The sequence below is a fragment of the Rana temporaria genome, chromosome 3 (assembly GCF_905171775.1).
Source record: "Rana temporaria chromosome 3, aRanTem1.1, whole genome shotgun sequence".
Taxonomy (NCBI): Eukaryota; Metazoa; Chordata; class Amphibia; order Anura; family Ranidae; genus Rana; species Rana temporaria.
Window position 1 is genome coordinate 468,694,411 of NC_053491.1, and position 23,603 is coordinate 468,718,013.

Sequence of the window (23,603 nt, forward strand, 5' to 3'; positions counted from 1 at the left end):
GTTAATTTCCCTTAACTTCCTGCCCCATAGCCAAACAGGAAGTAAGAGGAAATCTCTGCAGATGAAGGGAATCTGCAAGGCCCTCAGCACTAGTGTCCCCACTAGAAAATATCAGGGCAGGTCTTAAACAGGAAGGGGTGTGACCTTGACAGGAAGGGGTGGATCATATTTAAATTAGGGGTTTGCACAAGTTTAGTCAGGCCTAGGGCAGCACAAAACTTAAATACACCACTGCTATACTGCCTACATGTGCTGAAAATTGTCCTGGGCAGGAAGGGGGTAAAAGTGCCCGGTACTGAAGCGGTTGAAGGAGGGGGGTGAGCAATGGCAGCCTACGTATTTTCTTGCGTGACACCTACGTAATAAGGAAACCTTCTGTCTGTCCCTATCAGTCGGGGAAACCACAATAATGAATATTTCCTCCTTTGTTCTTCCTTAGTACATGCAATGATGTGGGGGGGGGGGGGGGTGGTGACAGCAGCTTTCCTATAGATAAGGGGGGCAGCTTTCCTATAGATAAGGGGGGGTGACTCCCACTATTATAGATCACCTTCTTATCACAGTCTGAAAATAGAGCCGTTATCTCGGTAGAGTTTGGACTAATAACCCCGTCCATCCCACCCATGTATGAATGTCCCGGAATATCTAATCAGGATCAGGACGGCTGTAAACCATGTAGGTGTGTAATATAATAATGTAATACACGGGCCGGGCTATAGAGCCCACATTGGGCGTCACTGGTACTGCCTGGCACAGGATCTAAGAACATGCCCATGAGTCCTTTAATGCCCACCCATAACATGCGCCCCTTCTGCTGCTTCCTGGATCTTATGCCGACTTGGTGCGCTGTGCCGGAACATGGTCCTGCGGCACCCAAGGTGAGCGTGACAAAATGCAATCACCCTCCCCTCCCCCAAAGGAGCGGAGACAGGTGATGCTTGCTTGTCTGTGTGCGTGGGTGATCAGTATGGAGAAGAGTGATACTCTGTAGAGGGAAGTGATCAGTAAGAAGAGTGATATTCTGCAGAGGGAAGTGATCGGTACGGAGAAGAGTGATACTCTGCAGAGGGAAGTGATCAGTATGGAGAAGAGTAATACTCTGCAGAGGGAACTGATCGGTAAGAAGAGTGATACTCTGCAGAGGGCAGTGATTGGTACGGACAAGAGTAATACTCTACAGGGGGGAAGTGATCAGTATGGAGAAGAGTGATACTCTGCAGAGGGAAGTGATCAGTAAGGAGAAGAGTAATACTCTGCAGGGGGGAAGTGATCAGTACAGAGAAGAGTAATACTCTGCAGAGGGAACTGATCGGTAAGAAGAGTGATACTCTGTAGAGGGAGCTGATCGGTAAGGAGAAGAGTGATACTCTACAGGGAGAAGTAATTAATACAGAAGGGGAGTGATTAGAACAGAGGGGAGTGATGCTCTGCAGAGAGAAGTAAATAGTACGGAGTGGAGTGATGCTCTGCAGGCAGAACTGATCAGTAAGTAGATTAGTGTTACTCTATAAACAAGGGGGTAGATTCACATACCTTTTGTAATTTGAATTCCGCGCCCGCGTAGCGTTACGCCGATTCACAAAGGCAGTTACGCTGAAAAAATAGGCTTCCTCCACCAACGTAACTTGATTGCGGCGGCGTAGAATTGTGTGCAATATAACTTTGGCCGCTAGGAGCGCTTCCGTTGTTGTCGGCGTAGAATATGCTAATTTCCTAGATACGCCGATTCACAAATGTACGTGCGCCCGGCGCTCGTTTTTCACGTCAAGGCTTTTTCGGCGTAAGGCTGCTCCTGCTATTAGGAGGCCGCAGCCAATGTTAAGTATGGACGTCGTTCCCGCTTCGAAATTTGAATTATTTATGTTGTTTGCGTATGTCGTTCGCGAACAGGGCTGGACGTAATTTACGTTCATGTCGAAACCAATACGTTGTTACGCCGTACTTGGAAGCAATGCACACTGGGATATGTACACGGACGGCGCATGCGCCGTTCGTAAATCACGTCAATCACATCAGGTCATCACATATTACCATAAAACACGCCCCCCCCTCCCCATTTGAATTACGCGTGCTTACGCCGCCCCATTTACGCTACGCCGCCGCGACTTACGGAGCAAGTGCTTTGTGAATACAGCACTTGCTCCTGTAAGTTGCGGAGGCGTAGCGTAAATACACTATGCAGCGCCTCCGTAACTTATAGCGTAGCTACCTGAATCTACCCCAAGGACACCAATATGGGGGTCTTTCTCCTCGGTGTGTGACAGCACATGGATAGAAATGCAGCAGGACTGATATTTCAGTGTTACAGGCAATTTATTGTTAATGGCCTGCCTAACTCAAAGCATTGCACACAGCATATGAAAACATGTCATTGTGCCACCCTGTGGGCATATCTGGTGTTGCACTGGAGGCCCTTTATAATTTTTAAGTTGACCATCTCGGCTCTAGATGTACAATTGTTCTACGCTCCATTGAAATAGTTTTGTTGTGCCGCCTTCTCTCTCCTCCTACATTCCACCTGTGTGTTTCCCTCACTTGGCTGCTCCCTCTGACACTGAATCCTACATAATAAACTGATGGAATAGAATTAGGAGATCGGGAGCGTATACGGTGTTCAGTACAGGAATGGAATGCAGAGGGTACGACAGTGGGCAGTCAGTACAGGAGAAAAGTATGACAGTGGGCAGTATGTACAGGAGAGGAGTGTGGAGGGTATGACAGTGGGTAGTGTGAAAAAGGAGAAAAGTGTGGAGGGTATGACAGTGGGCAGTATGTACAGGAGAGGAGTGTGGAGGGTATGACAGTGGGCAGTATGTACAGGAGAGGAGCGTGGAGGGTATGACAGTGGGCAGTATGTACAGGAGAGGAGCTTGGAGGGTATGACAGTGGGCAGTATGTACAGGAGAGGAGTGTGGAGGGTATGACAGTGGGCAGTATGTACAGGAGAGGCGTGTGGAGGGTATGACAGTGGGCAGTATGTACAGGAGAGGAGTGTGGAGGGTATGACAGTGGGCAGTATGTACAGGAGAGGAGTGTGGAGGGTATGACAGTGGGCAGTATGTACAGGAGAGGAGTGTGGAGGGTATGACAGTGGGCAGTATGTACAGGAGAGGCGTGTGGAGGGTATGACAGTGGGCAGTATGTACAGGAGAGGAGTGTGGAGGGTATGACAGTGGGCAGTATGTACAGGAGAGGAGTGTGGAGGGTATGACAGTGGGCAGTATGTACAGGAGAGGAGTGTGGAGGGTATGACAGTGGGCAGTATGTACAGGAGAGGAGTGTGGAGGGTATGACAGTGGGCAGTATGTACAGGAGAGGAATGTGGAGGGGGTGACAGTGGGTAGTATGTACAGGAGAGGAGTGTGGAGGGGATGACAGTGGGCAGTATGTACAGGAGAGGAGCTTGGAGGGTATAACAGTGAGCAGTATGTACAGGAGAGGAGTGTGGAGGGTATGACAGTGGGCAGTATGTACAGGAGAGGAGTGTGGAGGGTATGACAGTGGGCAGTATGTACAGGAGAGGAGTGTGGAGGGTATGACAGTGGGCAGTATGTACAGGAGAGGAGTGTGGAGGGGATGACAGTGGGCAGTATGTATAGGAGAGGAGTGTGGAGGGTATGACAGTGGGCAGTATGTACAGGAGAGGAGCTTGGAGGGTATAACAGTGAGCAGTATGTACAGGAGAGGAGTGTGGAGGGTATGAGAGTGGGCAGTATATACAGGAGAGGCGTGTGGGGAGTATGACAGTGAGTAGTATGTACAGAAGAGGCGTGTGGGGGGTATGACAGTGAGTAGTATGTATAGGAGAGAAGTGTGGGGGGTATGACAGTGAGCAGTATGTAGAGCAGAGGAGTGTTTAAGGTATTACAGTGGGCAGTATTTACAGGAGAGGATTGTGGGCAATGGGCAGTCAGTACAGGAGAATAGTATGACAGTGGGCAGTATGCACAGAAAAGGAGTGTGGAGGGTATGACAGTGGGCAGTGTGTAAAGGAGAAAAGAGTGGAGGGTGACAGTGAGCAATATGTACAGAAGAGAAGTGTGGAGGGTATGACAGTGGGCAGTATGTATAGGAGAGAAGTGTGGAGGGTATGACAATGGGCAGTATGTATAGGAGAGAAGTGTGGAGGGTATGACAGTGGGCAGTATGTATAGGAGAGAAGTGTGGAGGGTATGACAGTGGGCAGTATGTATAGGAGAGAAGTGTGGAGGGTATGACAGTGGGCAGTATGTATAGGAGAGAAGTGTGGAGGGTATGACAGTGGGCAGTATGTATAGGAGAGAAGTGTGGAGGGTATGACAGTGGGCAGTATGTATAGGAGAGAAGTGTGGAGGGTATGACAGTGAGCAGTATGTACAGGAGAGGAGTGTGGGGAGTATGACAGTATGTACAGGAGAGGAGTGTGAAGGATATGACAGTGGGCAGTATGTACAGGAGAGGAGTGTGGAGGGTATGACAGTGGGCAGTATGTACAGAAAAGGAGTGTGGAGGGTATAACAGTGGGCAGTGTGTAAAGGAGAAAAGTGTGGAGGGTGACAGTGAGCAGTATGTACAGGAGAGAAGTGTGGAGGGTATGACAGCGGGCAGTGCGTAAAGGAGAAGAGTGTGGAGGGTATGACAGTGGGCAGTATGTACAGGAGAGGAGTGTGGAGGGTATGAGAGTGGGCAGTATGTACAGGAGAGGAGTATGAAGAGTATGACATTTGGCAGTATGGAGAGGAGTGCGGAGGGTATGACAGTTGGCAGTATGTACAGGAAAAGAATGCAGAGGGTATGACAGTGGGCAGTATGTACAGGAGAGGAGTGTGGAGGGTATGACAGTGGGCAGTATGGATAGGAGAGCAGTGCGAAGGGTATGACAGTGGGCAGTATGGACAGGAGAGGAGTGTGGGGGGTATGACAGTGGGCACTATTATGTACAGGGGAGAAGTGTGGAGGGTGGGCAGTATCAGAGTCCAAATATACATAATTAACACCTTGCAAATACTATAAAAACAAGTGTGGTTCCAAATCTACATTTAAACCCATTGGGTGTAATGTATTAAGATCGTGGATCCACCTAACCTTCCAAAAAAAATCCCCTCCTTGGTCTAGTTACATAATCAATATGTACATCGATACGCTTTGTAGAAGAGACATTCAGGGTCTCCTCTACAATGTACGACTAATGGCATTACTACCAACTTCTCCTATATTGTCAGTCTAGAGCAGTGATGGTGAACCTCGGCACCCCAGATGTTTTGGAACTACATCTCCCATGATGCTCTGTAGTTCCAATACATCTGGGGAGCCGAGGTTCATCATCACCGGTCTATATGATCTTTCAGCTTCTGAGAATTCTTCCCTATATAAGAGAGACTGTGAAGCTAACCAAGCAGTCTCACTGAGGGATATGGTTTGAGGGCTCACTGGAGAAGGCCTGGTGGAAGCTGTCCTGTGGTATTGTATTAATCTTTTCCACACTGAGGAGCGTCTGGTGGAAGTTAGGAACTGAGCAGTTCCCCCGAAAGCATAAACACGCCTGAAGGGAACGGAGGGAGTTCCGCTGTCCTGGAGAGACATTGTGAGAATAGACCTGAGATCAGATCAGGATCCAAGTGACTGTGTGGCTTTTAACCACTTCCTTACCGGCCCATAGTCATATGACGTCCACAGAGGGGATCTCCCATCCCGGGTGGACAATATATGACGTCCTGGGCTTTGTGAGGGGATAACTAAATGATGGGTGCAGCTAGAGGCATCTCTCAGATATCATTGTTTGCCGGCGGCGATTCTGTGCACCATAAGAACGATCATAGCGGCGGTTCCGCCGATTGATCGTTCTTATAGGCGGCGGGAGGGGACATCGCCCCCCTCCCGCCACCATCCTGTGCTTCTCCGGGCTCTCCCATGCAATCGTCCGGCGCCAGATGGGAAGCATAGAGATGACTGGTGACCAGATGGTCACCAGTCATCTCTATGACCATCGGAGGCCCGGGCGCGATGTGATGACGTCACGCCCAAGTACCCGGAAGTAAACAAAGACGCGATTGCGGCTAGTAAGGCATCAGATCAGTGACATTTTTTTTCTCATGCTTTCCAGCCTGGAGGAGAGATGTGGGGTCTTATTGACCCCGCACCTCTCCATAAAGAGGACCTGTCATACACTATTCCTATTATAAGGGATGTTTACAATCCTTATAATAGGAATAAAAGTGATCAAGAAAAAAAAAAAAATATATATATATATATTTTTTTAAAACGCCCCTGTCCCTGGTAGCTTGCGTTTAGAAGCGAACGCACTAGTAAGTCCTGCCCACGTATGTAAACACTGTTCAAACCACATATGTGAGGTATCGCCACGTGCGTTAGAGCGAGAGCAACAATTCTAGCACTAGATCTCCTCAGTAACTCTAAACTGATAACCTGTAAAAAATTTCAAAGCGTCGCCTATGGATACTTTTAAGTTTGGTGCCATTCCATGAGTGTGCGCAATTTTAAAGTGTGACATGTATTCTATTTACTCGGCGTAACATTATCTTTCATATTTTACAAAAAAAAATTAAAAATGGGCAAACTTTACTGTTTTGTTATTTTTTTTTATTCATGAAACCATTTTTCTTTCAAAAAAAAAAAAAAAAAGGAGTTTGAAAAATAATTGCGCAAATACCGTGCGAGATAAAAAGTTGCAATGACCGCCATTTTATTCCCTAGGGTGTCTGCTAAAAAAAACATTTATAATGTTTGGGGGTTCTGAGTAATTTTCTACCAAAAGAATGATGATTTGTACATGTAGGAGAGAAGTGCCAGAATAGGCCCGGTATTTAGGTGGGTATAAAAGCCCTGTATTGAAGGGGTTAAGGATAAGTGCCAGCAGAAGCTCTACCAGGGTCTCGGTGCTGCCCATTTCTTGTAACCCTTGGCATAAAGCCTGTTCGGAGAAGCCTAGTCAAGAGTGTCCTCCTGTTGCTGTTCATCGTGCCTTGAACATCTCATACCACCCTCACCCCTCTCCTATGCCAAGTCCTACAAGCAATAAACTACAAAAGACAACCCTTGGTTTATTCGAGCCAAAGTGGATGGATTGTCGCTTGTATGACCAGTGGCTTCTGCAACTTAAATCAGCGCCCTCTACAGGGGTAGCGCTACATTTGTTCATTGACCATAAACATGGAGCCCTCTTGGAGAATAACCACTTAAGGACCGCCTCATGTACATATACGTCAGCAGAATGGCACAGGCAGGCACATGTACGTATATATACGTGCCCTGCTCGACGTGGGTTGGGGGTCCGATCGGGACCCCCCCCCCGTACATGCGGCGGTCCCCGTGGCTTCAGGAGCGATCCGGGACGACGGCGCGGCTATTCGTTTATAGCCGCTCCGTCGCGATCGCTCCCCGGAGCTGAAGAACGGGGAGAGCCGTATGTAAACACGGCTTCCCCGTGCTTCACTGTGGCGGCGCATCGATCGCATCATTCCCTTTATAGGGAAGACACGATCGATGACGTCATTCCTACAGCCACACCCCCCTACAGTTGTAAACACACACTAGGTGAACCCTAACTCCTACAGCGCCCCCTGTGGTTAACTCCCAAACTGCAACTGTCATTTTCACAATAAAGAATGCAATTTAAATGCATTTTTTGCTGTGAAAATGACAATGGTCCCAAAAATGTGTCAAAATTGTCCGAAGTGTCCGCCATAATGTCGCAGTCACGAAAAAAATCGCTGATCGCCGCCATTAGTAGTAAAAAAAAATAAAAAAAAACTATCCCCTATTTTGTAAACACTATAAATTTTGCGCAAACCAACCGATAAACCAGGGGTTGACAAATTTGCTTGGAATCTAGGAGCCAGCTAAAAAAGTTAGGAGCCAGAAAACGCGCCCCGTCGCGACGAGCTTGCGCGCAGAAGCGAACACATTCGTGAGCAGCGACCGCACATGTAAACGGTGTTCAAACCACACATGTGAGGTATCGCCGCGATTGGTAGAGCGAGAGCAATAATTCTAGCCCTAGACCTCCTGTGTAACTCAAAACATGCAACCTGTAGAATTTTTTAAACGTCGCCTATGAAGATTTTAAAGGGTAAAAGTTTGACGCCATTCCACGAGCGGACGTAATTTTGAAGCGTGACATGTTGGGTATCAATTTACTCGGCGTAACATTATCTTTCATAATATTAAAAAAAAATGGGGATAATTTTACTGTTGTCTTATTTTTTAATTAAAAAAAAGTGTAATTTTTTTCCCCAAAAAAGTGCGCTTGCAAGACCGCTGCGCAAATACGGCATGACAGAAAGTATTGCAACGATCGCCATTTTATTCTCTAGGGTTTTAGGATAAAAAATATATATAATGTTTGGGGGTTCTAATTAGAGGGAAGAAGATGGCAGTGAAAATAGTGAAAAATTACAGTAGAATTGTTGTTTAACGTGTAATGCTTAACTTGTAATACCAACTGCCACCACCAGATGGCGCCAGCTTGAACATCTGGTGGTAATAACTTGTAATACCAACGGCTCACCACCAGATGGTGCCAGCTCACAAAAAAAAAAAAAAAAAAAAAAAAAATTTTTTTTTTATTTTTTTGCCCCCCCTTCCAAGCCAAGTCGCCAGGACCCTATTTCTAGTCGCCATGGCGACCTGGCGCCCGGGATTTGTCGACCCCTGCGATAAACGATTATTGCGATTTTTTTTTACCAAAAATAGGTAGAAGAATACGTATCGGCCTAAACTGAGGAAAAAAAAAATGTTATATATGTTTTTGGGGGATATTTATTATAGCAAAAAGTAAAAAAATATAGCATTTTTTTCAAAATTGTCGCTCTATTTTTGTTTATAGCGCAAAAAATAAAAACCGCAGAGGTGATCAAATACCACCAAAAGAAAGCTCTATTTGTGGGGAAAAAAATACGCCAATTTTGTTTGGGAGCCACGTCGCACGACCGCGCAATTGTCTGTTAAAGCGGCGCAGTCCCGAACTGTAAAAACCCCTTGGGTCTTTAGGCAGCATTTTGGTCCGGGGCTTAAGTGGTTAAAGACTGATTATGATAAAAATGAATACAAGCTTCTCATTTAAAAGGATTTATTATTTAATAATATATCTTCTCCCACCCCCTACAACTTCCAAAGTTTATTTTATTTTTTTCTTTCCCAACTTTTGTGTTCTATTTGACCAAACTCTTTTCAGCGCTGGAAAAGGTTTTTATTGTGTGAAAAGGGCGATCCAGGCACCCTTTACAGTACGGCATTTCACGGCTCTCTTGGAACCAGTTCCACAGAAGTCCAGGAGAGGCGAGGAGTCCATGCCCTTTGTCCTCAATGGTCACAAGTAGATTCCTGCTGGAAAACAACCAGGAGGAGACATCTTCAGGAGCTGGTCACACACTGGGCATGCAGCAGTCTTTTTTTGGGGTTCACCCCCACTGTAAACGGATATGTTTTTTTAAAAGAGTTCTTCTGAAGGCGACCTGGAGAGTGGGCCAGCATGGAGTGCATTCCTGTCTACCGGTCAGCCACCAGGACCAGGTGAAGGACCAAGGGGGATCAGTTATAGTTAAATTTAAAGTGGAAATTGCCTGAGCTGAAAGGGTTAAACTCAAAAGGCCACTGCTGGTGGTGTCCGGAGCCTTGCTGGTTCTCGGGGTCCAGAGGGTCTTCTCCAGCGTCCACCTTCTGACGCATTTCTGGAAGAGGCAAAGAAAGGATCAGAGGCAGTTGTATACAAGCTAGATCAGCTGTTCTCAGACGTTTTACTGTGGAGGGTCCCTTCAAATAGTTAGGGTGTCAATTAGGTCTATGAATTGTGGTACTATAGTGGTCAGTGTAGGGCCCCCATACTTTGGGGTACAATGGTGGACAATGCAGAGCCCTTCATACTTTTGGGGTCAATATTGGTCAGTGTTTGGCCTTCATAGTTTGGGGGACAATGGTGGACAATGCAGGGCCCTTCATACTTTGGGGGACAATGGTGGACAGTGTAGGGCCCCATACTTTTGGGGTCAATAGTGGTCAGTGTAGGGTTCCCATGCTTTGGGGGACAATGGTAGACAGTGTAGGGCCCCATACTTTTGGGGTCAATAGTGGCCAGTGTAGGATTCCCATGCTTTGGGGGTCAATAGTGGTCAGTGTAGGGCCCTCATGCTTTGGGGGACAATGGTGGACAGTGTAGGGCCCTTCATACTTTTGGGGTCAATAGTGGTCAGTGTAGGTGTGGGGGGACAATGGTGGACAGTGTAGGTGTGGGGAGGACAATGGTGGACAGTGTAGGTGTGGGGGGACAATGGTGGACAGTGTAGGGCCCCATACTTTTGGGGTCAATAGTGGCCAGTGTAGGATTCCCATGCTTTGGGGGACAATGGTAGACAGTGTAGGGCCCCATAATTTTGGGGTCAATAGTGGTCAGTGTAGGATTCCCATGCTTTGGGGGACAATGGTAGACAGTGTAGGGCCCCATACTTTTGGGGTCAATAGTGGTCAGTGTAGGGTTCCCATGCTTTGGGTGACAATGGTGGACAGTGGAGGGCCTTTATAGTTTGGGGGTCAATAGTGGTCAGTGTAGGGCCCCCATGCTTTGGGGGACATTGGTGGACAGTGTAAAGCACTTCATACTTTGGGGGTTAATATTGGTCAGTATAGGGCCTTCATACTTTGGGGGACAACGGTGGTCAGTGGAGGGCCTTTATACTTTGCGGGTCAATATTGGTCAGTGTAGGGCCTTCATACTTTGGGGGACAATGGTGGACAGTGTAGGTGTGGGGGGACAATGGTGGACAGTGTAGGTGTGGGGGGACAATGGTGGACAGTGTAGGTGTGGGGGGACAATGGTGGACAGGGTAGGTGTGGGGGGACAATGGTGGACAGTGTAGGTGTGGGGGGACAATGGTGGACAGTGTAGGTGTGGGGGGACAATGGTGGACAGTGTAGGTGTGGGGGGACAATGGTGGACAGTGTAGGTGTGGGGGGACAATGGTGGACAGTGTAGGGCCCCATACTTTGGGGGACAGTGGTGGTCAGTGGAGGGCATAGACCTAGCACCCTCACATGCACTCACTCTCCCTTGTTACAGTAGCTCTGAGGTAAGAAATGCTGCAATGGAGGAGATGGTGGACCACACATGTGCAGGGTTTAGCTTGCTCCTGTGATGGTGGGGGTGAGCAATTATGGCTGGATGTGTCAGAGCAACAAGGCTGGATGAGATTACGCCATCTTTGGGAGTTTTGGGAGGTACATAAATGGCCTATACACCTATAGCAAGGGAATTACGTAACGGTGGTCAAAGCTGTACAGTTTGTTTTTCTCTACATTCGTCCTTTCCCTACACAGACAGTTTTTGAATCCGTACCCTTAAACATTTACTGTAGAGCTTTACAATCACCAGGGAGCATGAGCTTTGCAAAAGGCAGAGCAATAGGTCTGCTGCTTCCACACAGAGCTTGAAAATACTTTTTTTTGTCCAGTAAATATGAGATTTTACACTACAGGAAAGCGGGGGGGGAGGGACAGCGGTGGTCAGTGTAGGGCCTTCCATACTTTGGGGGACAGCGGTGGTCAGTGTAGGGCCTTCCATACTTTGGGGGACAACGGTGGTCAGTGTAGGGCCTTCCATACTTTGGGGGACAACGGTGGTCAGTGTAGGGGCCTTCCATACTTTGGGGGGCAGCGGTGGTCAGTGTAGGGGCCTTCCATACTTTGGGGGACAGTGGTGGTCAGTGTAGGGCCTTCCATACTTTGGGGGACAGCGGTGGTCAGTGTAGGGGCCTTCCATACTTTGGGGGACAACGGTGGTCAGTGTAGGGGCCTTCCATACTTTGGGGGACAACGGTGGTCAGTGTAGGGCCTTCCATACTTTGGGGGACAACGGTGGTCAGTGTAGGGCCTTCCATACTTTGGGGGACAACGGTGGTCATTGTAGGGCCTTCCATACTTTGGGGGACAACGGTGGTCAGTGTAGGGCCTTCCATACTTTGGGGGACAACGGTGGTCAGTGTAGGGCCTTCCATACTTTGGGGGACAACGGTGGTCAGTGTAGGGGCCTTCCATACTTTGGGGGGCAGCGGTGGTCAGTGTAGGGGCCTTCCATACTTTGGGGGACAGTGGTGGTCAGTGTAGGGCCTTCCATACTTTGGGGGACAGCGGTGGTCAGTGTAGGGGCCTTCCATACTTTGGGGGACAACGGTGGTCAGTGTAGGGGCCTTCCATACTTTGGGGGACAACGGTGGTCAGTGTAGGGCCTTCCATACTTTGGGGGACAACGGTGGTCAGTGTAGGGCCTTCCATACTTTGGGGGACAACGGTGGTCAGTGTAGGGCCTTCCATACTTTGGGGGACAGTGGTGGTCAGTGTAGGGCCTTCCATACTTTGGGGGACAGCGGTGGTCAGTGTAGGGGCCTTCCATACTTTGGGGGACAGCGGTGGTCAGTGTAGGGCCTTCCATACTTTGGGGGACAGCGGTGGTCAGTGTAGGGCCTTCCATACTTTGGGGGACAACGGTGGTCAGTGTAGGGGCCTTCCATACTTTGGGGGACAACGGTGGTCAGTGTAGGGGCCTTCCATACTTTGGGGGACAACGGTGGTCAGTGTAGGGGCCTTCCATACTTTGGGGGACAGCGGTGGTCAGTGTAGGGCCTTCCATACTTTGGGGGACAGCGGTGGTCAGTGTAGGGGCCTTCATACTTTGGGGGACAGCGGTGGTCAGTGTAGGGGCCTTCCATACTTTGGGGGGCAGCGGTGGTCAGTGTAGGGGCCTTCCATACTTTGGGGGACAGCGGTGGTCAGTGTAGGGGCCTTCCATACTTTGGGGGACAGCGGTGGTCAGTGTAGGGCCTTCCATACTTTGGGGGACAGCGGTGGTCAGTGTAGGGCCTTCCATACTTTGGGGGACAGCGGTGGTCAGTGTAGGGGCCTTCATACTTTGGGGGACAGCGGTGGTCAGTGTAGGGGCTTTCCATACTTTGGGGGACAGCGGTCTTTACCTGGGTCCGTTAACACTTCTTTGGCAGCTGCAATATCGATGAATTTCTTCTCAGCTTCTCTTTTTTCCTCCTCTGACTGAAAGTTGTCCGGATGCCACTGCTGTGCCAACTTCCTGTATGCTTTGATCACTTCCTGCTTGTTGGCGTTTCTATGAAAATGTAATGCTGGGGTCACCACGGTCTGTCCTCACGACACATGCACTATGCACGCACATCAATAACAGTCGCTATGGGAGGTTACCTTTTCACACCCAGGATCTTGTAGTAATCCCGCTTCCGGGACTGTTTGAGAAGTTTCTGAGACCTCTCCAGACCTTCCTTTATTTCCTCGTTCTCTCCGTCCAGTTCTTTGGCTTGCTGGAAATCCTCCACCGCTGACAGAGAAAAAAAAAAAACACAACAATGTGAAAAAAGATTACATTTCAGATAGTGGAAGAAGTACTGAAAGCTGAAGTGCCATTTCTGAAAAAAAAAAAATGTTTCAAATGATTTTGTTTTCAAGAAATACTACATTTTGAGATCAAGCGATGTCATTTCTGGGTCTGTCTGCTGATGTTTGCCTCCAACCTAATGGGAGAGGCTGGCAGCTCCCTGCCTCAGATCTCCTTCATATAAAAGAACACTTTCCCGGAATCCCTTTAGACGTGCATGTGCTTCCCTGCTGACAAATATGGGTGTTCTAGACTTTAACTGTGCAGTCTGCTGAACAGTTGCTTGGTGGTCACCTGAGAGTTCCGTTCCTTTGAGTGGCAATAGCCATGATTAAGGGGTGGGACTGGCAAATTGAAGGTCACCAGATTTCTGGATTCCTTTGCACATGTGCAAATACACACACACACATATATATATATATATATTGAGGGCATTTGGGAGAGAGCTATGACAGACCTTCCAGGCTCTGAAGAAAGGGGTGCACCCCAGAAAAGTTAGCCATTCCGCCATTGGGGTATCACTGGATCCTCGGCATCATCAGGTCTTGTTGGCAGGAACCAAGAGACCTGTCTGATAAGCTGCTGTCAAAGCTCTCCTTGTGAGTAGGACTTTTTTGCTTTTATTTATTCAATAAAACATGTAATGCACTAGGTCGGTACGGAGAGGAGTGGAGAGGACAGGAAATACGAGGAGTGGAGAGGACAGGAAATACGAGGAGTGGAGAGGACAGGAAATACGAGGAGTGGAGAGGACAGGAAATACGAGGAGTGGAGAGGACAGGAAATACGAGGAGTGGAGAGGACAGGAAATACAAGGAGTGGAGAGGACAGGAAATACAAGGAGTGGAGAGGACAGGAAATACGAGGAGTGGAGAGGACACAGGGGAGAAGGTAGGAAATATGAGGAGTGGAGACGACACAGGAATGGAAAAGAGGCAGCAGGACTGGACTGGAGATAGCAGAGCAAAGCAGAGTAGTGGAGAGACATAGGAAGGGAGAAGAGAGGGCATGGCTGGACTGGAGACAGAAGAGAACAAACCACAAAATAAAAGAGGAACAAAAAAGGACAAGAAACGGGAGAGGAAGGACAAGAAAGGGAGGCTAGGGGAGGATAGGACACAAGAGAAGGGAGGATAGGACACAAGAGAAGGGAGGATAGGGGAGGACAGGACACAAGAGAAGGGAGGATAGGGGAGGACAGGACACAAGAGAAGGGAGGATAGGGGAGGACAGGACACAAGAGAAGGGAGGATAGGGGAGGACAGGACACAAGAGAAGGGAGGAAAGGGGAGGACAGGACACAAGAGAAGGGAGGATAGGGGAGGACAGGACACAAGAGAAGGGAGGACAGGACACAAGAGAAGGGAGGATAGGGGAGGACAGGACACAAGAGAAGGGAGGAAAGGGGAGGACAGGACACAAGAGAAGGGAGGATAGGGGAGGACAGGACACAAGAGAAGGGAGGACAGGACACAGGAGAAGGGAGGATAGGGGAGGACAGGACACAGGAGAAGGGAGGATAGGGGAGGACAGGACACAAGAGAAGGGAGGATAGGAGAGGACAGGACACAATAGAAGGGAGGATAGGGGAGGACAGGACACAAGAGAAGGGAGGATAGGGGAGGACAGGACACAAGAGAAGGGAGGAAAGGGGAGGACAGGACACAAGAGAAGGGAGGACAGGACACAAGAGAAGGGAGGACAGGACACAGGAGAAGGGAGGATAGGGGAGGACAGGACACAGGAGAAGGGAGGATAGGGGAGGACAGGACACAAGAGAAGGGAGGATAGGGGAGGACATGACACAAGAGAAGGGAGGATAGGGGAGGACAGGACACAGGAGAAGGGAGGATAGGGGAGGACAGGACACAAGAGACGGGAGGATAGGGGAGGAAAGGACACAAGAGAAGGGAGGATAGGGGAGGACAGGACACAAGAGAAGGGAGGATAGGGGAGGAAAGGACACAAGAGAAGGGAGGATAGGGGAGGACAGGACACAAGAGAAGGGAGGATAGGGGAGGACAGGACACAAGAGAAGGGAGGATAGGGGAGGAAAGGACACAAGAGAAGGGAGGATAGGGGAGGACAGGACACAAGAGAAGGGAGGATAGGGGAGGACAGGACACAAGAGAAGGGAGGATAGGGGAGGAAAGGACACAAGAGAAGGGAGGATAGGGGAGGAAAGGACACAAGAGAAGGGAGGATAGGGGAGGACAGGACACAAGAGAAGGGAGGATAGGGGAGGACAGGACACAAGAGAAGGGAGGATAGGGGAGGACAGGACACAAGAAAAGGGAGGATAGGGGAGGACAGGACACAAGAGAAGGGAGGATACAGAAAAGGGAAAGGAACAGACAAATAATAATGGAGAATGAAATGATAGATGAAGGAAGCAGTATGAAGAGCCGCACACACACCTTTCTCATACTCCTCATTCAGGATATAGGCTTCGGCTCTGTCCTTCAGCACCTGAGGATTGTGGGGGTCTCTCTGATGGGATTCTGTACATGTCTTAATGGCTGCCTCTGTGTGCTGACTCTACAGGTCACAGGATACAAAGGTGACACATTATTATGGTACAGATCTCAGCCCCCATTAGTAGGACCCTGAACACGACTAGAAGACACACCTTTGACAAGCAGTGACAGATCCGCTCCTTTGCCTCTTTCCTGTAAATTTCCACATTGGGTTCTGTTTTTATGGCCGCTTCAAATTTTTCTATAGCAGATTCGTACCTGCAGAAAAAAAACACACAGCGCGTTATTTACTGGGAGAGTTGGGACTACATCAGACGCACTTCACCATATCATGGCAGATCACACCCATATTTGTCTTTTTCATTGCCTTTGGATCAGCCAAAAAAAAAAAAAAAGACACACAAAAAATCTCTCCATAGCCCAAGAGAGGCACTTTTCTTTTTAGTTAAAGCGGAAGTAAACCCAATGGCCCAGATTCAAGAAGCACTTGCGCCCGCGCAACCATAGGTTGCGCGGCGCAAGTGCTTACTTGCTCCGGTGTAACGAGTGCTCCTGATTCAGGAACCTCGTTACACCGAATGCAGCCTAGGATGTGACAAACATAAGCCTCCTTATGCCTTCATATCCTAGGCTGCATTCTTGCGTTGGCCGCTAGGGGGCGCGGCCATTGTGATCGGCGTATAGTATGCAAATTGCATACTACCACCGATTCACAAAAGTTGCGCGGGCCCTGCGCACGCAAGGTACGGAGTTTCCGTACGCCAACTTTAGCGCAAGGTTGCTCCTGCTAATAGCAGGCGCAACCAATGCTAAAGTATAGCTGCGCTTCCCGCTCGTGAAATTTAAATTTCACGTCGTTTACGTAAGTGATTCATGAATGGCGCTGGACGCCATTCACGTTCACTTAGAAGCAAATGACGTCCTTGCGACATCATTTGCCGCAATGCACGTCGGGAAAGTTTCCCGACGGAGCATGCGCTGTTCGCTCGGCGCGGGAGCGCGCCTAATTTAAATGATTCCCGCCCCCGGCGGGATCATTTACATTAGGCGCCCTTACGCAGGGCTAATTAGCATAGCGCCCGCGCAATTTACGGAGCTACTGCTCCGTGAATCGCGGGCATATCAAAATATTTGCGTGGGCGCAGAGAAAAATCTTTGCTCTTTGCCCACGCAAATATTGCTCCGATCTACCTGAATCTGGGCCAATGATTTTAATAGTTTCCAAAGACAGTTACATTCCCGGCATGCCTGAAATGCTAACTGTCTCATTGGCTGTGCTCTCAACCAAACTGTCACACCATCCAATGGCTGGTGTCATAACTGATCACATGTGCAGCATCATGGCAGTTGAAGATTAAACAGAGGCCAAGATGGCAGCTTCCTTGGCTGAAAATGATAGGCGGGTTTACTTCCACTTTAACCACTTAAACTCTGGAAGATTCCCTCCCCCCCCCCCCCCCCCCCCCCTTCGTGACCAGGCGTTTTTTTTGCGATATGGCACTGCGTTACTTTAAACGGACAGTTGTGCTGTCGTGCAACACTGTACATAAATGTTTGTCCTTTTTCCCCACAAATAGAGCTTTCTTTGGGTGGCATTTGATCACCTCTGCGGTTTTTATTTTTTGCATTATTAAAAAAAAAAAAAAAAAAAATGCAGAGAATTAAAAAAAATAAAGAAATTAAAATGTTATATATATATATATATATATATATATATATTTTTTTTTTTTTTACTTTCTGCTATAAAACATATCTAATAAAACATTTAAAATAAAAAATAAAACCTCTTCATCAATTTAGGTAATATGGGTAATATGTATTCCGCCACATATTTTTGCTACAAAGGCCCAGATTCACGTAGAATCGCGGCGGCGTAACGTATCGTATGAAAACTTATGTGCAAGTTTTCATCGCAAGTGCCCGATTCACAAAGCAAAGCGAGAAAACTTCCGCCGGCGGCCTCCGGCGTAAGCCCGCGTAATTCAAAGGGGCGTGTGCCATTTAAATTAGGCGCGCTCCCGCGCCGGACCTACTGCGCATGCTCCCCTTTGAATTTCCCGCCGTGCTTTGCGCGAAGTGACGTAATTTTTTCGAACGGCGACGTGCGTAGCGTACTTCCGTATTCCCGGACGTCTTACGCAAGAAGGAAAAATTTTAAATTTCGACGCGGGAACGACGGCCATACTTTATACAGCACATACGTGTGCTGTGTAAAGTTAGGGCACCTAAAACGACGACTAACTTTGCGACAGGAAACTAGACTATCAGCGACGTAGCGAACGCGAAAAACCATCGTGGATCGCCACAACTCCTAATTTGCATACCCGACGCTGGTTTACGACGCAAACTCCCCCCAGCGGCGGCCGCGGTACTGCATCCTAAGATCCGACAGTGTAATTCAATTACACCTGTCGGATCTTAGGGCTAACTATGCGTAACTGATTCTATGAATCAGTCGCATAGTTAGGAAGACCCTAAAACAGAGATACGACGGCATATCAGGAGATACGCCGTCGTATCTCTTTAGTGAATCTGGGCCAAAATTCCCAATAAGCGTATACGAATTGGTTTGCGCAAATGTTATAGCGTCTACAAAACTATGGTATATATATATATATATATATATATATATATATATATATATATATATATATATATACACATATACATATATACATATATACACACACACACACATACAGTGGAACCTCGGATTACGAGCATAATCCGTTCCAGGAGAACACTCGTAATCCAAGTACTCGCATATCAAATCGAGTTTCCCCACAGAAGTCAAAGAAAACTAAAATAATTTGTTCTTCATCGACTTCAATGGCATGCAATACCGCATGCGTCCAGAGGTGGGGGGCACCGGAGAGCCTCAGAAAAACACACGGAAAGGCCTGAGGACATGCTTTCTATGCATTTCCGAACGGCTCCAGCTTCCCCCCCCCTCCCCCACCTCAGGCCAAACGCAGTACTGCACACCGCTGTGGCTTGAATCCTGCGCGTTTTGCGAGACACTCGCAAACTAAGTCAGGATTTTTTTTAAATACATTGCTCGTATTGCGAAACGCGCATTAACCGCGTTATTCGCAATTCGAGGTTTCACTGTATTGGAATTTTTTTTTTTTTTTTACTAGTAATGGCGGTGATAAGCAATTTATAGCGGGACTGCGATATTGCAGCAAACAAATCAGACACTAACTGACACTTGAGAAAACCAGTGCCACCAATACAGTGATCAGTGATAAAGCTCTACATCAGGGGTGTCCAAACTTTTTTCAAAGGGGGCCAAATTTGATGAAGTGAACATGCGCGAGGGCCGACCATTTTGCCTGACATTCTTCGAACCATTAAAATTCAGTCTAAGGCCCCATACTCACGAGCAAACATGTCTGCTGAAACTGGCCCGCAGGCCAGTTTCAGCAGACATGTTTGGTCGTGTGTGGGCGCGAGCGGGCCGAATTCCAGCAAACATTTGCCCGCCGGGCCTTTTCCCAGCAGACAAATATTCCTGGACTTGTTTTAAAACAGTCCGCTGGAATTCAGCCCGCTCGGACATGTACGGTCGTCAGTACAGACCTACCGTACATGTCCAGGCGCCCGCCGTCCCTCGCATGCGTCGAATGACTTCGACGCATGCGTGGAAGCATTTTAAAGGCGGGCCGCCCACGTCGCCGCGTCATTGTCGCGGCGACACCGCGTCATCGACGCGGCGACACCGCGGACACGCCCCGCGTATTGTTTACGCGCGGACTTCTGTACGATGGTGTGTACAACCATCGTACAGAAGCCCTCTGGCAGACATGTATGGTGGAAACGGTCCGACGGACCGCTTTCACCATACATGTTTGTCCGTGTGTACCCGGCCTAAGTGTGTTCATTCGAGCAACTAATACACTGCCCAACAAGAATTCTCTTTCCCTTGTGGCTGTGGGCGAGTAAAGAGATTAACTCAGGTGTATTATTTGGATATATCGTATTTATTGGCGTATAACACGCACCTTCACTTTAATAAAGGTCAGTGCCCTTCTGCAGCCTCACAAGTGTCCATCTGCAGACCCAATATTGCCATGAATGCAGCACCAACCATTTCCAGGAATGCAGCACCCACCATTGCCAGGAATGCAGCACCCACCATTGCCAGGAATGCAGCACCCACCATTGCCAGGAATGCACTCGCGAGCGCCAAAGATTACCTACAGGAGAATCTCCTGTTTACATGGCGGCCTCTTTAATAGAAAGTCCTGCCTCTTTTGATGGACAGAACAGTTGTCCAATGGCAGCGCCGGAGACGGGACTTCCTATTACAGAGGCCGTCTGTAAACAGGAAATTCTCCTTTGTGTGTACGGCACTCGTCCCGCCTCCTCCCTGTCCCCTCCAAGGCATTTACATCTTTTGTGGCTCCGGCACTGGGAGATTGTCGGGGTGCACAAAAAATATACATGTCCAAATAACCAGGCGGGCCATTCAAAACCGAAACGCTGGCCGCTTTTGGCCCGCGGGCCGGACTTTGGACATGCCTGCTCTACATGGTCACTGTACCAATGACACTGGCTGGGAAGGGGTTAAACATCTAGGGCAATCAAAGGGTTGAATGTGTGCCTAGCCAGTGTTTTGGTGTACTGTGTGTGCTGCTTTTACTATGGGATTTTATTACGACAAAGGCTTGATGGTTGGCTTTGGTGCAAATGATAACCGTCTGGCTTGACCGATGGTCACCGTTCATTGGTGGGTACCTCTAGTTTCTAGGAAGGAAGGAAGTGCTCAGGAACTCACCTGTGGTCTCGGATTAGTTCTTCGGCTGATTCCAGCTGTCTGGAGAGCTTCTTGACTTGTTTATAATGTGAGAAGCAATCTTTGTCGTCCTGATCCAGCTTCAGACACTCTCGTACTTGGCTAAATAGAGCAACACAAACATCACAATGTTATAGTAAACACACCAAGCAACTAACACTTTGTAGATGATCTGCCTTCATCGCCGCCAACATCTCTATATAACACAAGAACAGCAATGGAATGGATCTCTCACAGCTCAGATCTTTCAGTCTCCTGTGATAGAGGAGATCTCTCTCACCTCTCACTCTTTCTTGTGGTGTAGTAGGTCCTTACAACCTCACTCCGGGTTCTTACACACCGTACAGGAGAGTCAGGAAGCTCTCTATGTTGCAGATAAAGGAGCTGTGTGTTAGTGGGCGTCCTGACTCTCCTGTAGTCCAAGGGAGGGGGCGAGCACGACACTCCACACCAGGGAGAAAGCCTTGCATTACTGTGTGGAGTTACAGACAGAAGAACAGGAAGTGAGGATTTCTCAGAAGAAATAAGGACATTTAAAAGCAAAATGGAAGGATGAGGTAAGTGAAGGAGGACTGCACTAAGGTAAAGGAAGATATTTAGGAAAGAAAATATTGTACCTTTACAACCCCTTTAAGACTCTCTATTTGCCCCCCCCATTGTGTAGTACATTCTCCTCACCTCAGGCTCTCCTCATGCTCTCCCATTGTGTAGTACATACTCCTCACCTCAGGCTCTCCTCATGCTCTCCCATTGTGTAGTAGAGACGGCTCAGTTTCAGGCTCTCCTCATGCTCTCCCATTGTGTAGTACATACTGCTCACCTCAGGCTCTCCTCATGCTCTCCCATTGTGTAGTACATACTCCTCACCTCAGGCTCTCCTCATGCTCTCCCATTGTGTAGTACATACTCCTCACCTCAGGCTCTCCTCATGCTCTCCCATTGTGTAGTACATACTCCTCACCTCAGGCTCTCCTCATGCTCTCCCATTGTGTAGTACATCCTCCTCACCTCAGGCTCTCCTCACGCTCTCCCATTGTGTAGTACATACTCCTCACCTCAGGCTCTCCTCATGCTCTCCCATTGTGTAGTACATACTCCTCACCTCAGGCTCTCCCATTGTGTAGTACATACTCCTCACCTCAGGCTCTCCTCATGCTCTCCCATTGTGTAGTACATACTCCTCACCTCAGGCTCTCCTCATGCTCTCCCATTGTGTAGTACATCCTCCTCACCTCAGGCTCTCCTCACGCTCTCCCATTGTGTAGTACACACTCCTCACCTCAGGCTCTCCTCATGCTCTCCCATTGTGTAGTACATACTCCTCACCTCAGGCTCTCCTCACGCTCTCCCATTGTGTAGTACATACTCCTCACCTCAGGCTCTCCCATTGTGTAGTACATACTCCTCACCTCAGGCTCTCCTCATGCTCTCCCATTGTGTAGTACATACTCCTCACCTCAGGCTCTCCTCGTGCTCTCCCATTGTGTAGTACATCCTCCTCACCTCAGGCTCTCCTCATGCTCTCCCATTGTGTAGTACATCCTCCTCACCTCAGGCTCTCCTCATGCTCTCCCATTGTGTAGTACATACTCCTTACCTCAGGCTCTCCTCATGCTCTCCCATTGTGTAGTAGAGGCGGCTCAGTTTCAAGAAGGCGGCTCTGTTGTCGTTTCGGAGTTTGGTTGTTGGTTTGAGGTCCTGGATGGCCTTACTTAGCTCTCCGATTCGGAGGTAACACTCGGACCTCAGCTCCCGGACACTCGGGTCCCAAGGGCAGAACTAAAAATTCAAGAGAAATAAAAACTCAGGGAGGTAGTAGATTAGAGCAGCAGTTCTCACCCCTGTCCTCAAGTACCCCCAACAGGCCATGGTTTTAGGGAATATTTCTTAGATAAAATATCTGTCCAAAAATAGCAATCCATTGACTCCAATTTAACCACTTCCATACCGCGCCAATTCCAGCACTTCTCTCCTACATGTAAAAATTCCCCTTTTTTTTTGCTAGAAAATGACTCGGAACCCCCAAAATATATATATATATATATATATCCCTCAAAAATTCCACTCGTCTGCTCGCATTTTAAGGGCTGGGCGAGTGTGGGCGATCGTGGGGGAAGAGAGAGGAGAGCTGCTGCCGCCTGGTTGATCAGCGCGCAGGGAACATAACAGCTTTCATTACAATAGCTGTGTGTTCCCCGCCGCGCGTCGTCGTATATAGCCCCTCCCCCTTGTCCGGGCACTTTAATAGACAGATCACCGTCCCAGGATTGGAACGGTGATCAACCAGGCGGCAGCGGCCTTTCTCTTTGCCTACACAGGTAGGCCACTGGGGACCTACGCATGGCTGCATTTGGGGACACAAGGCTGCATTGGGAACACAAGGCTGCATTTGGGAACACAAGGCTGCATTTGGGAACACAAGGCTGCATTTGGGAACACAAGGCTGCATTTGGGAACACAAGGCTACACAAGGCTGCATTTGGGGACACGAGGCTGCATTTGGGAACACAAGGCTGCATTTGGGAACACAAGGCTGCATTTGGGAACACAAAGCTGCATTTGGGAACACAAGGCTGCATTTGGGAACACAAGGCTACACAAGGCTGCATTTGGGGACACGAGGCTGCATTTGGGAACACAAGGCTGCATTTGAGGAACACAAGGCTGCATTTGAGGACACAAGACTGCATTTGAGGACACAAGGCTGCATTTGGGAACACAAGGCTACACAAGGCTGCATTTGGGGACACAAGGCTGCATTTGGGAACACAAGGCTGCATTTGGGTACACAAGGCTGCATTTGGGGACACAAGACTGCATTTGAGGACACAAGGCTGCATTTGGGAACACAAGGCTACACAAGGCTGCATTTGGGAAAACAAGGCTGCATTTGGGAACACAAGGCTGCATTTGAGGACACAAGGCTGCATTTGGGAACACA

General features: G+C 48.6%; 1 protein-coding gene across 4 annotated transcripts in view; it reads right to left on the reverse strand.

Moving 5' to 3' along the window:
* Positions 1-9,053: 9,053 nt before the first annotated feature.
* Positions 9,054-23,603, reverse strand: part of LOC120933617 (dnaJ homolog subfamily C member 3-like) — a 32,244-nt gene continuing 17,694 nt past the window's right edge. For all 4 annotated transcript variants that reach the window (XM_040346921.1, XM_040346920.1, XM_040346919.1 and 1 more), the window contains exons 7-13: positions 22,260-22,441; positions 20,645-20,764; positions 16,017-16,122; positions 15,805-15,925; positions 13,198-13,330; positions 12,957-13,105; positions 9,054-9,668 (exon numbers count right to left, since the gene is read on the reverse strand). In XM_040346921.1, the coding sequence (XP_040202855.1) occupies positions 9,529-9,668; positions 12,957-13,105; positions 13,198-13,330; positions 15,805-15,925; positions 16,017-16,122; positions 20,645-20,764; positions 22,260-22,441 (951 nt within the window). In that variant the 3' untranslated portion in view covers positions 9,054-9,528. The remainder of the gene's footprint in view (positions 9,669-12,956; positions 13,106-13,197; positions 13,331-15,804; positions 15,926-16,016; positions 16,123-20,644; positions 20,765-22,259; positions 22,442-23,603) is intronic.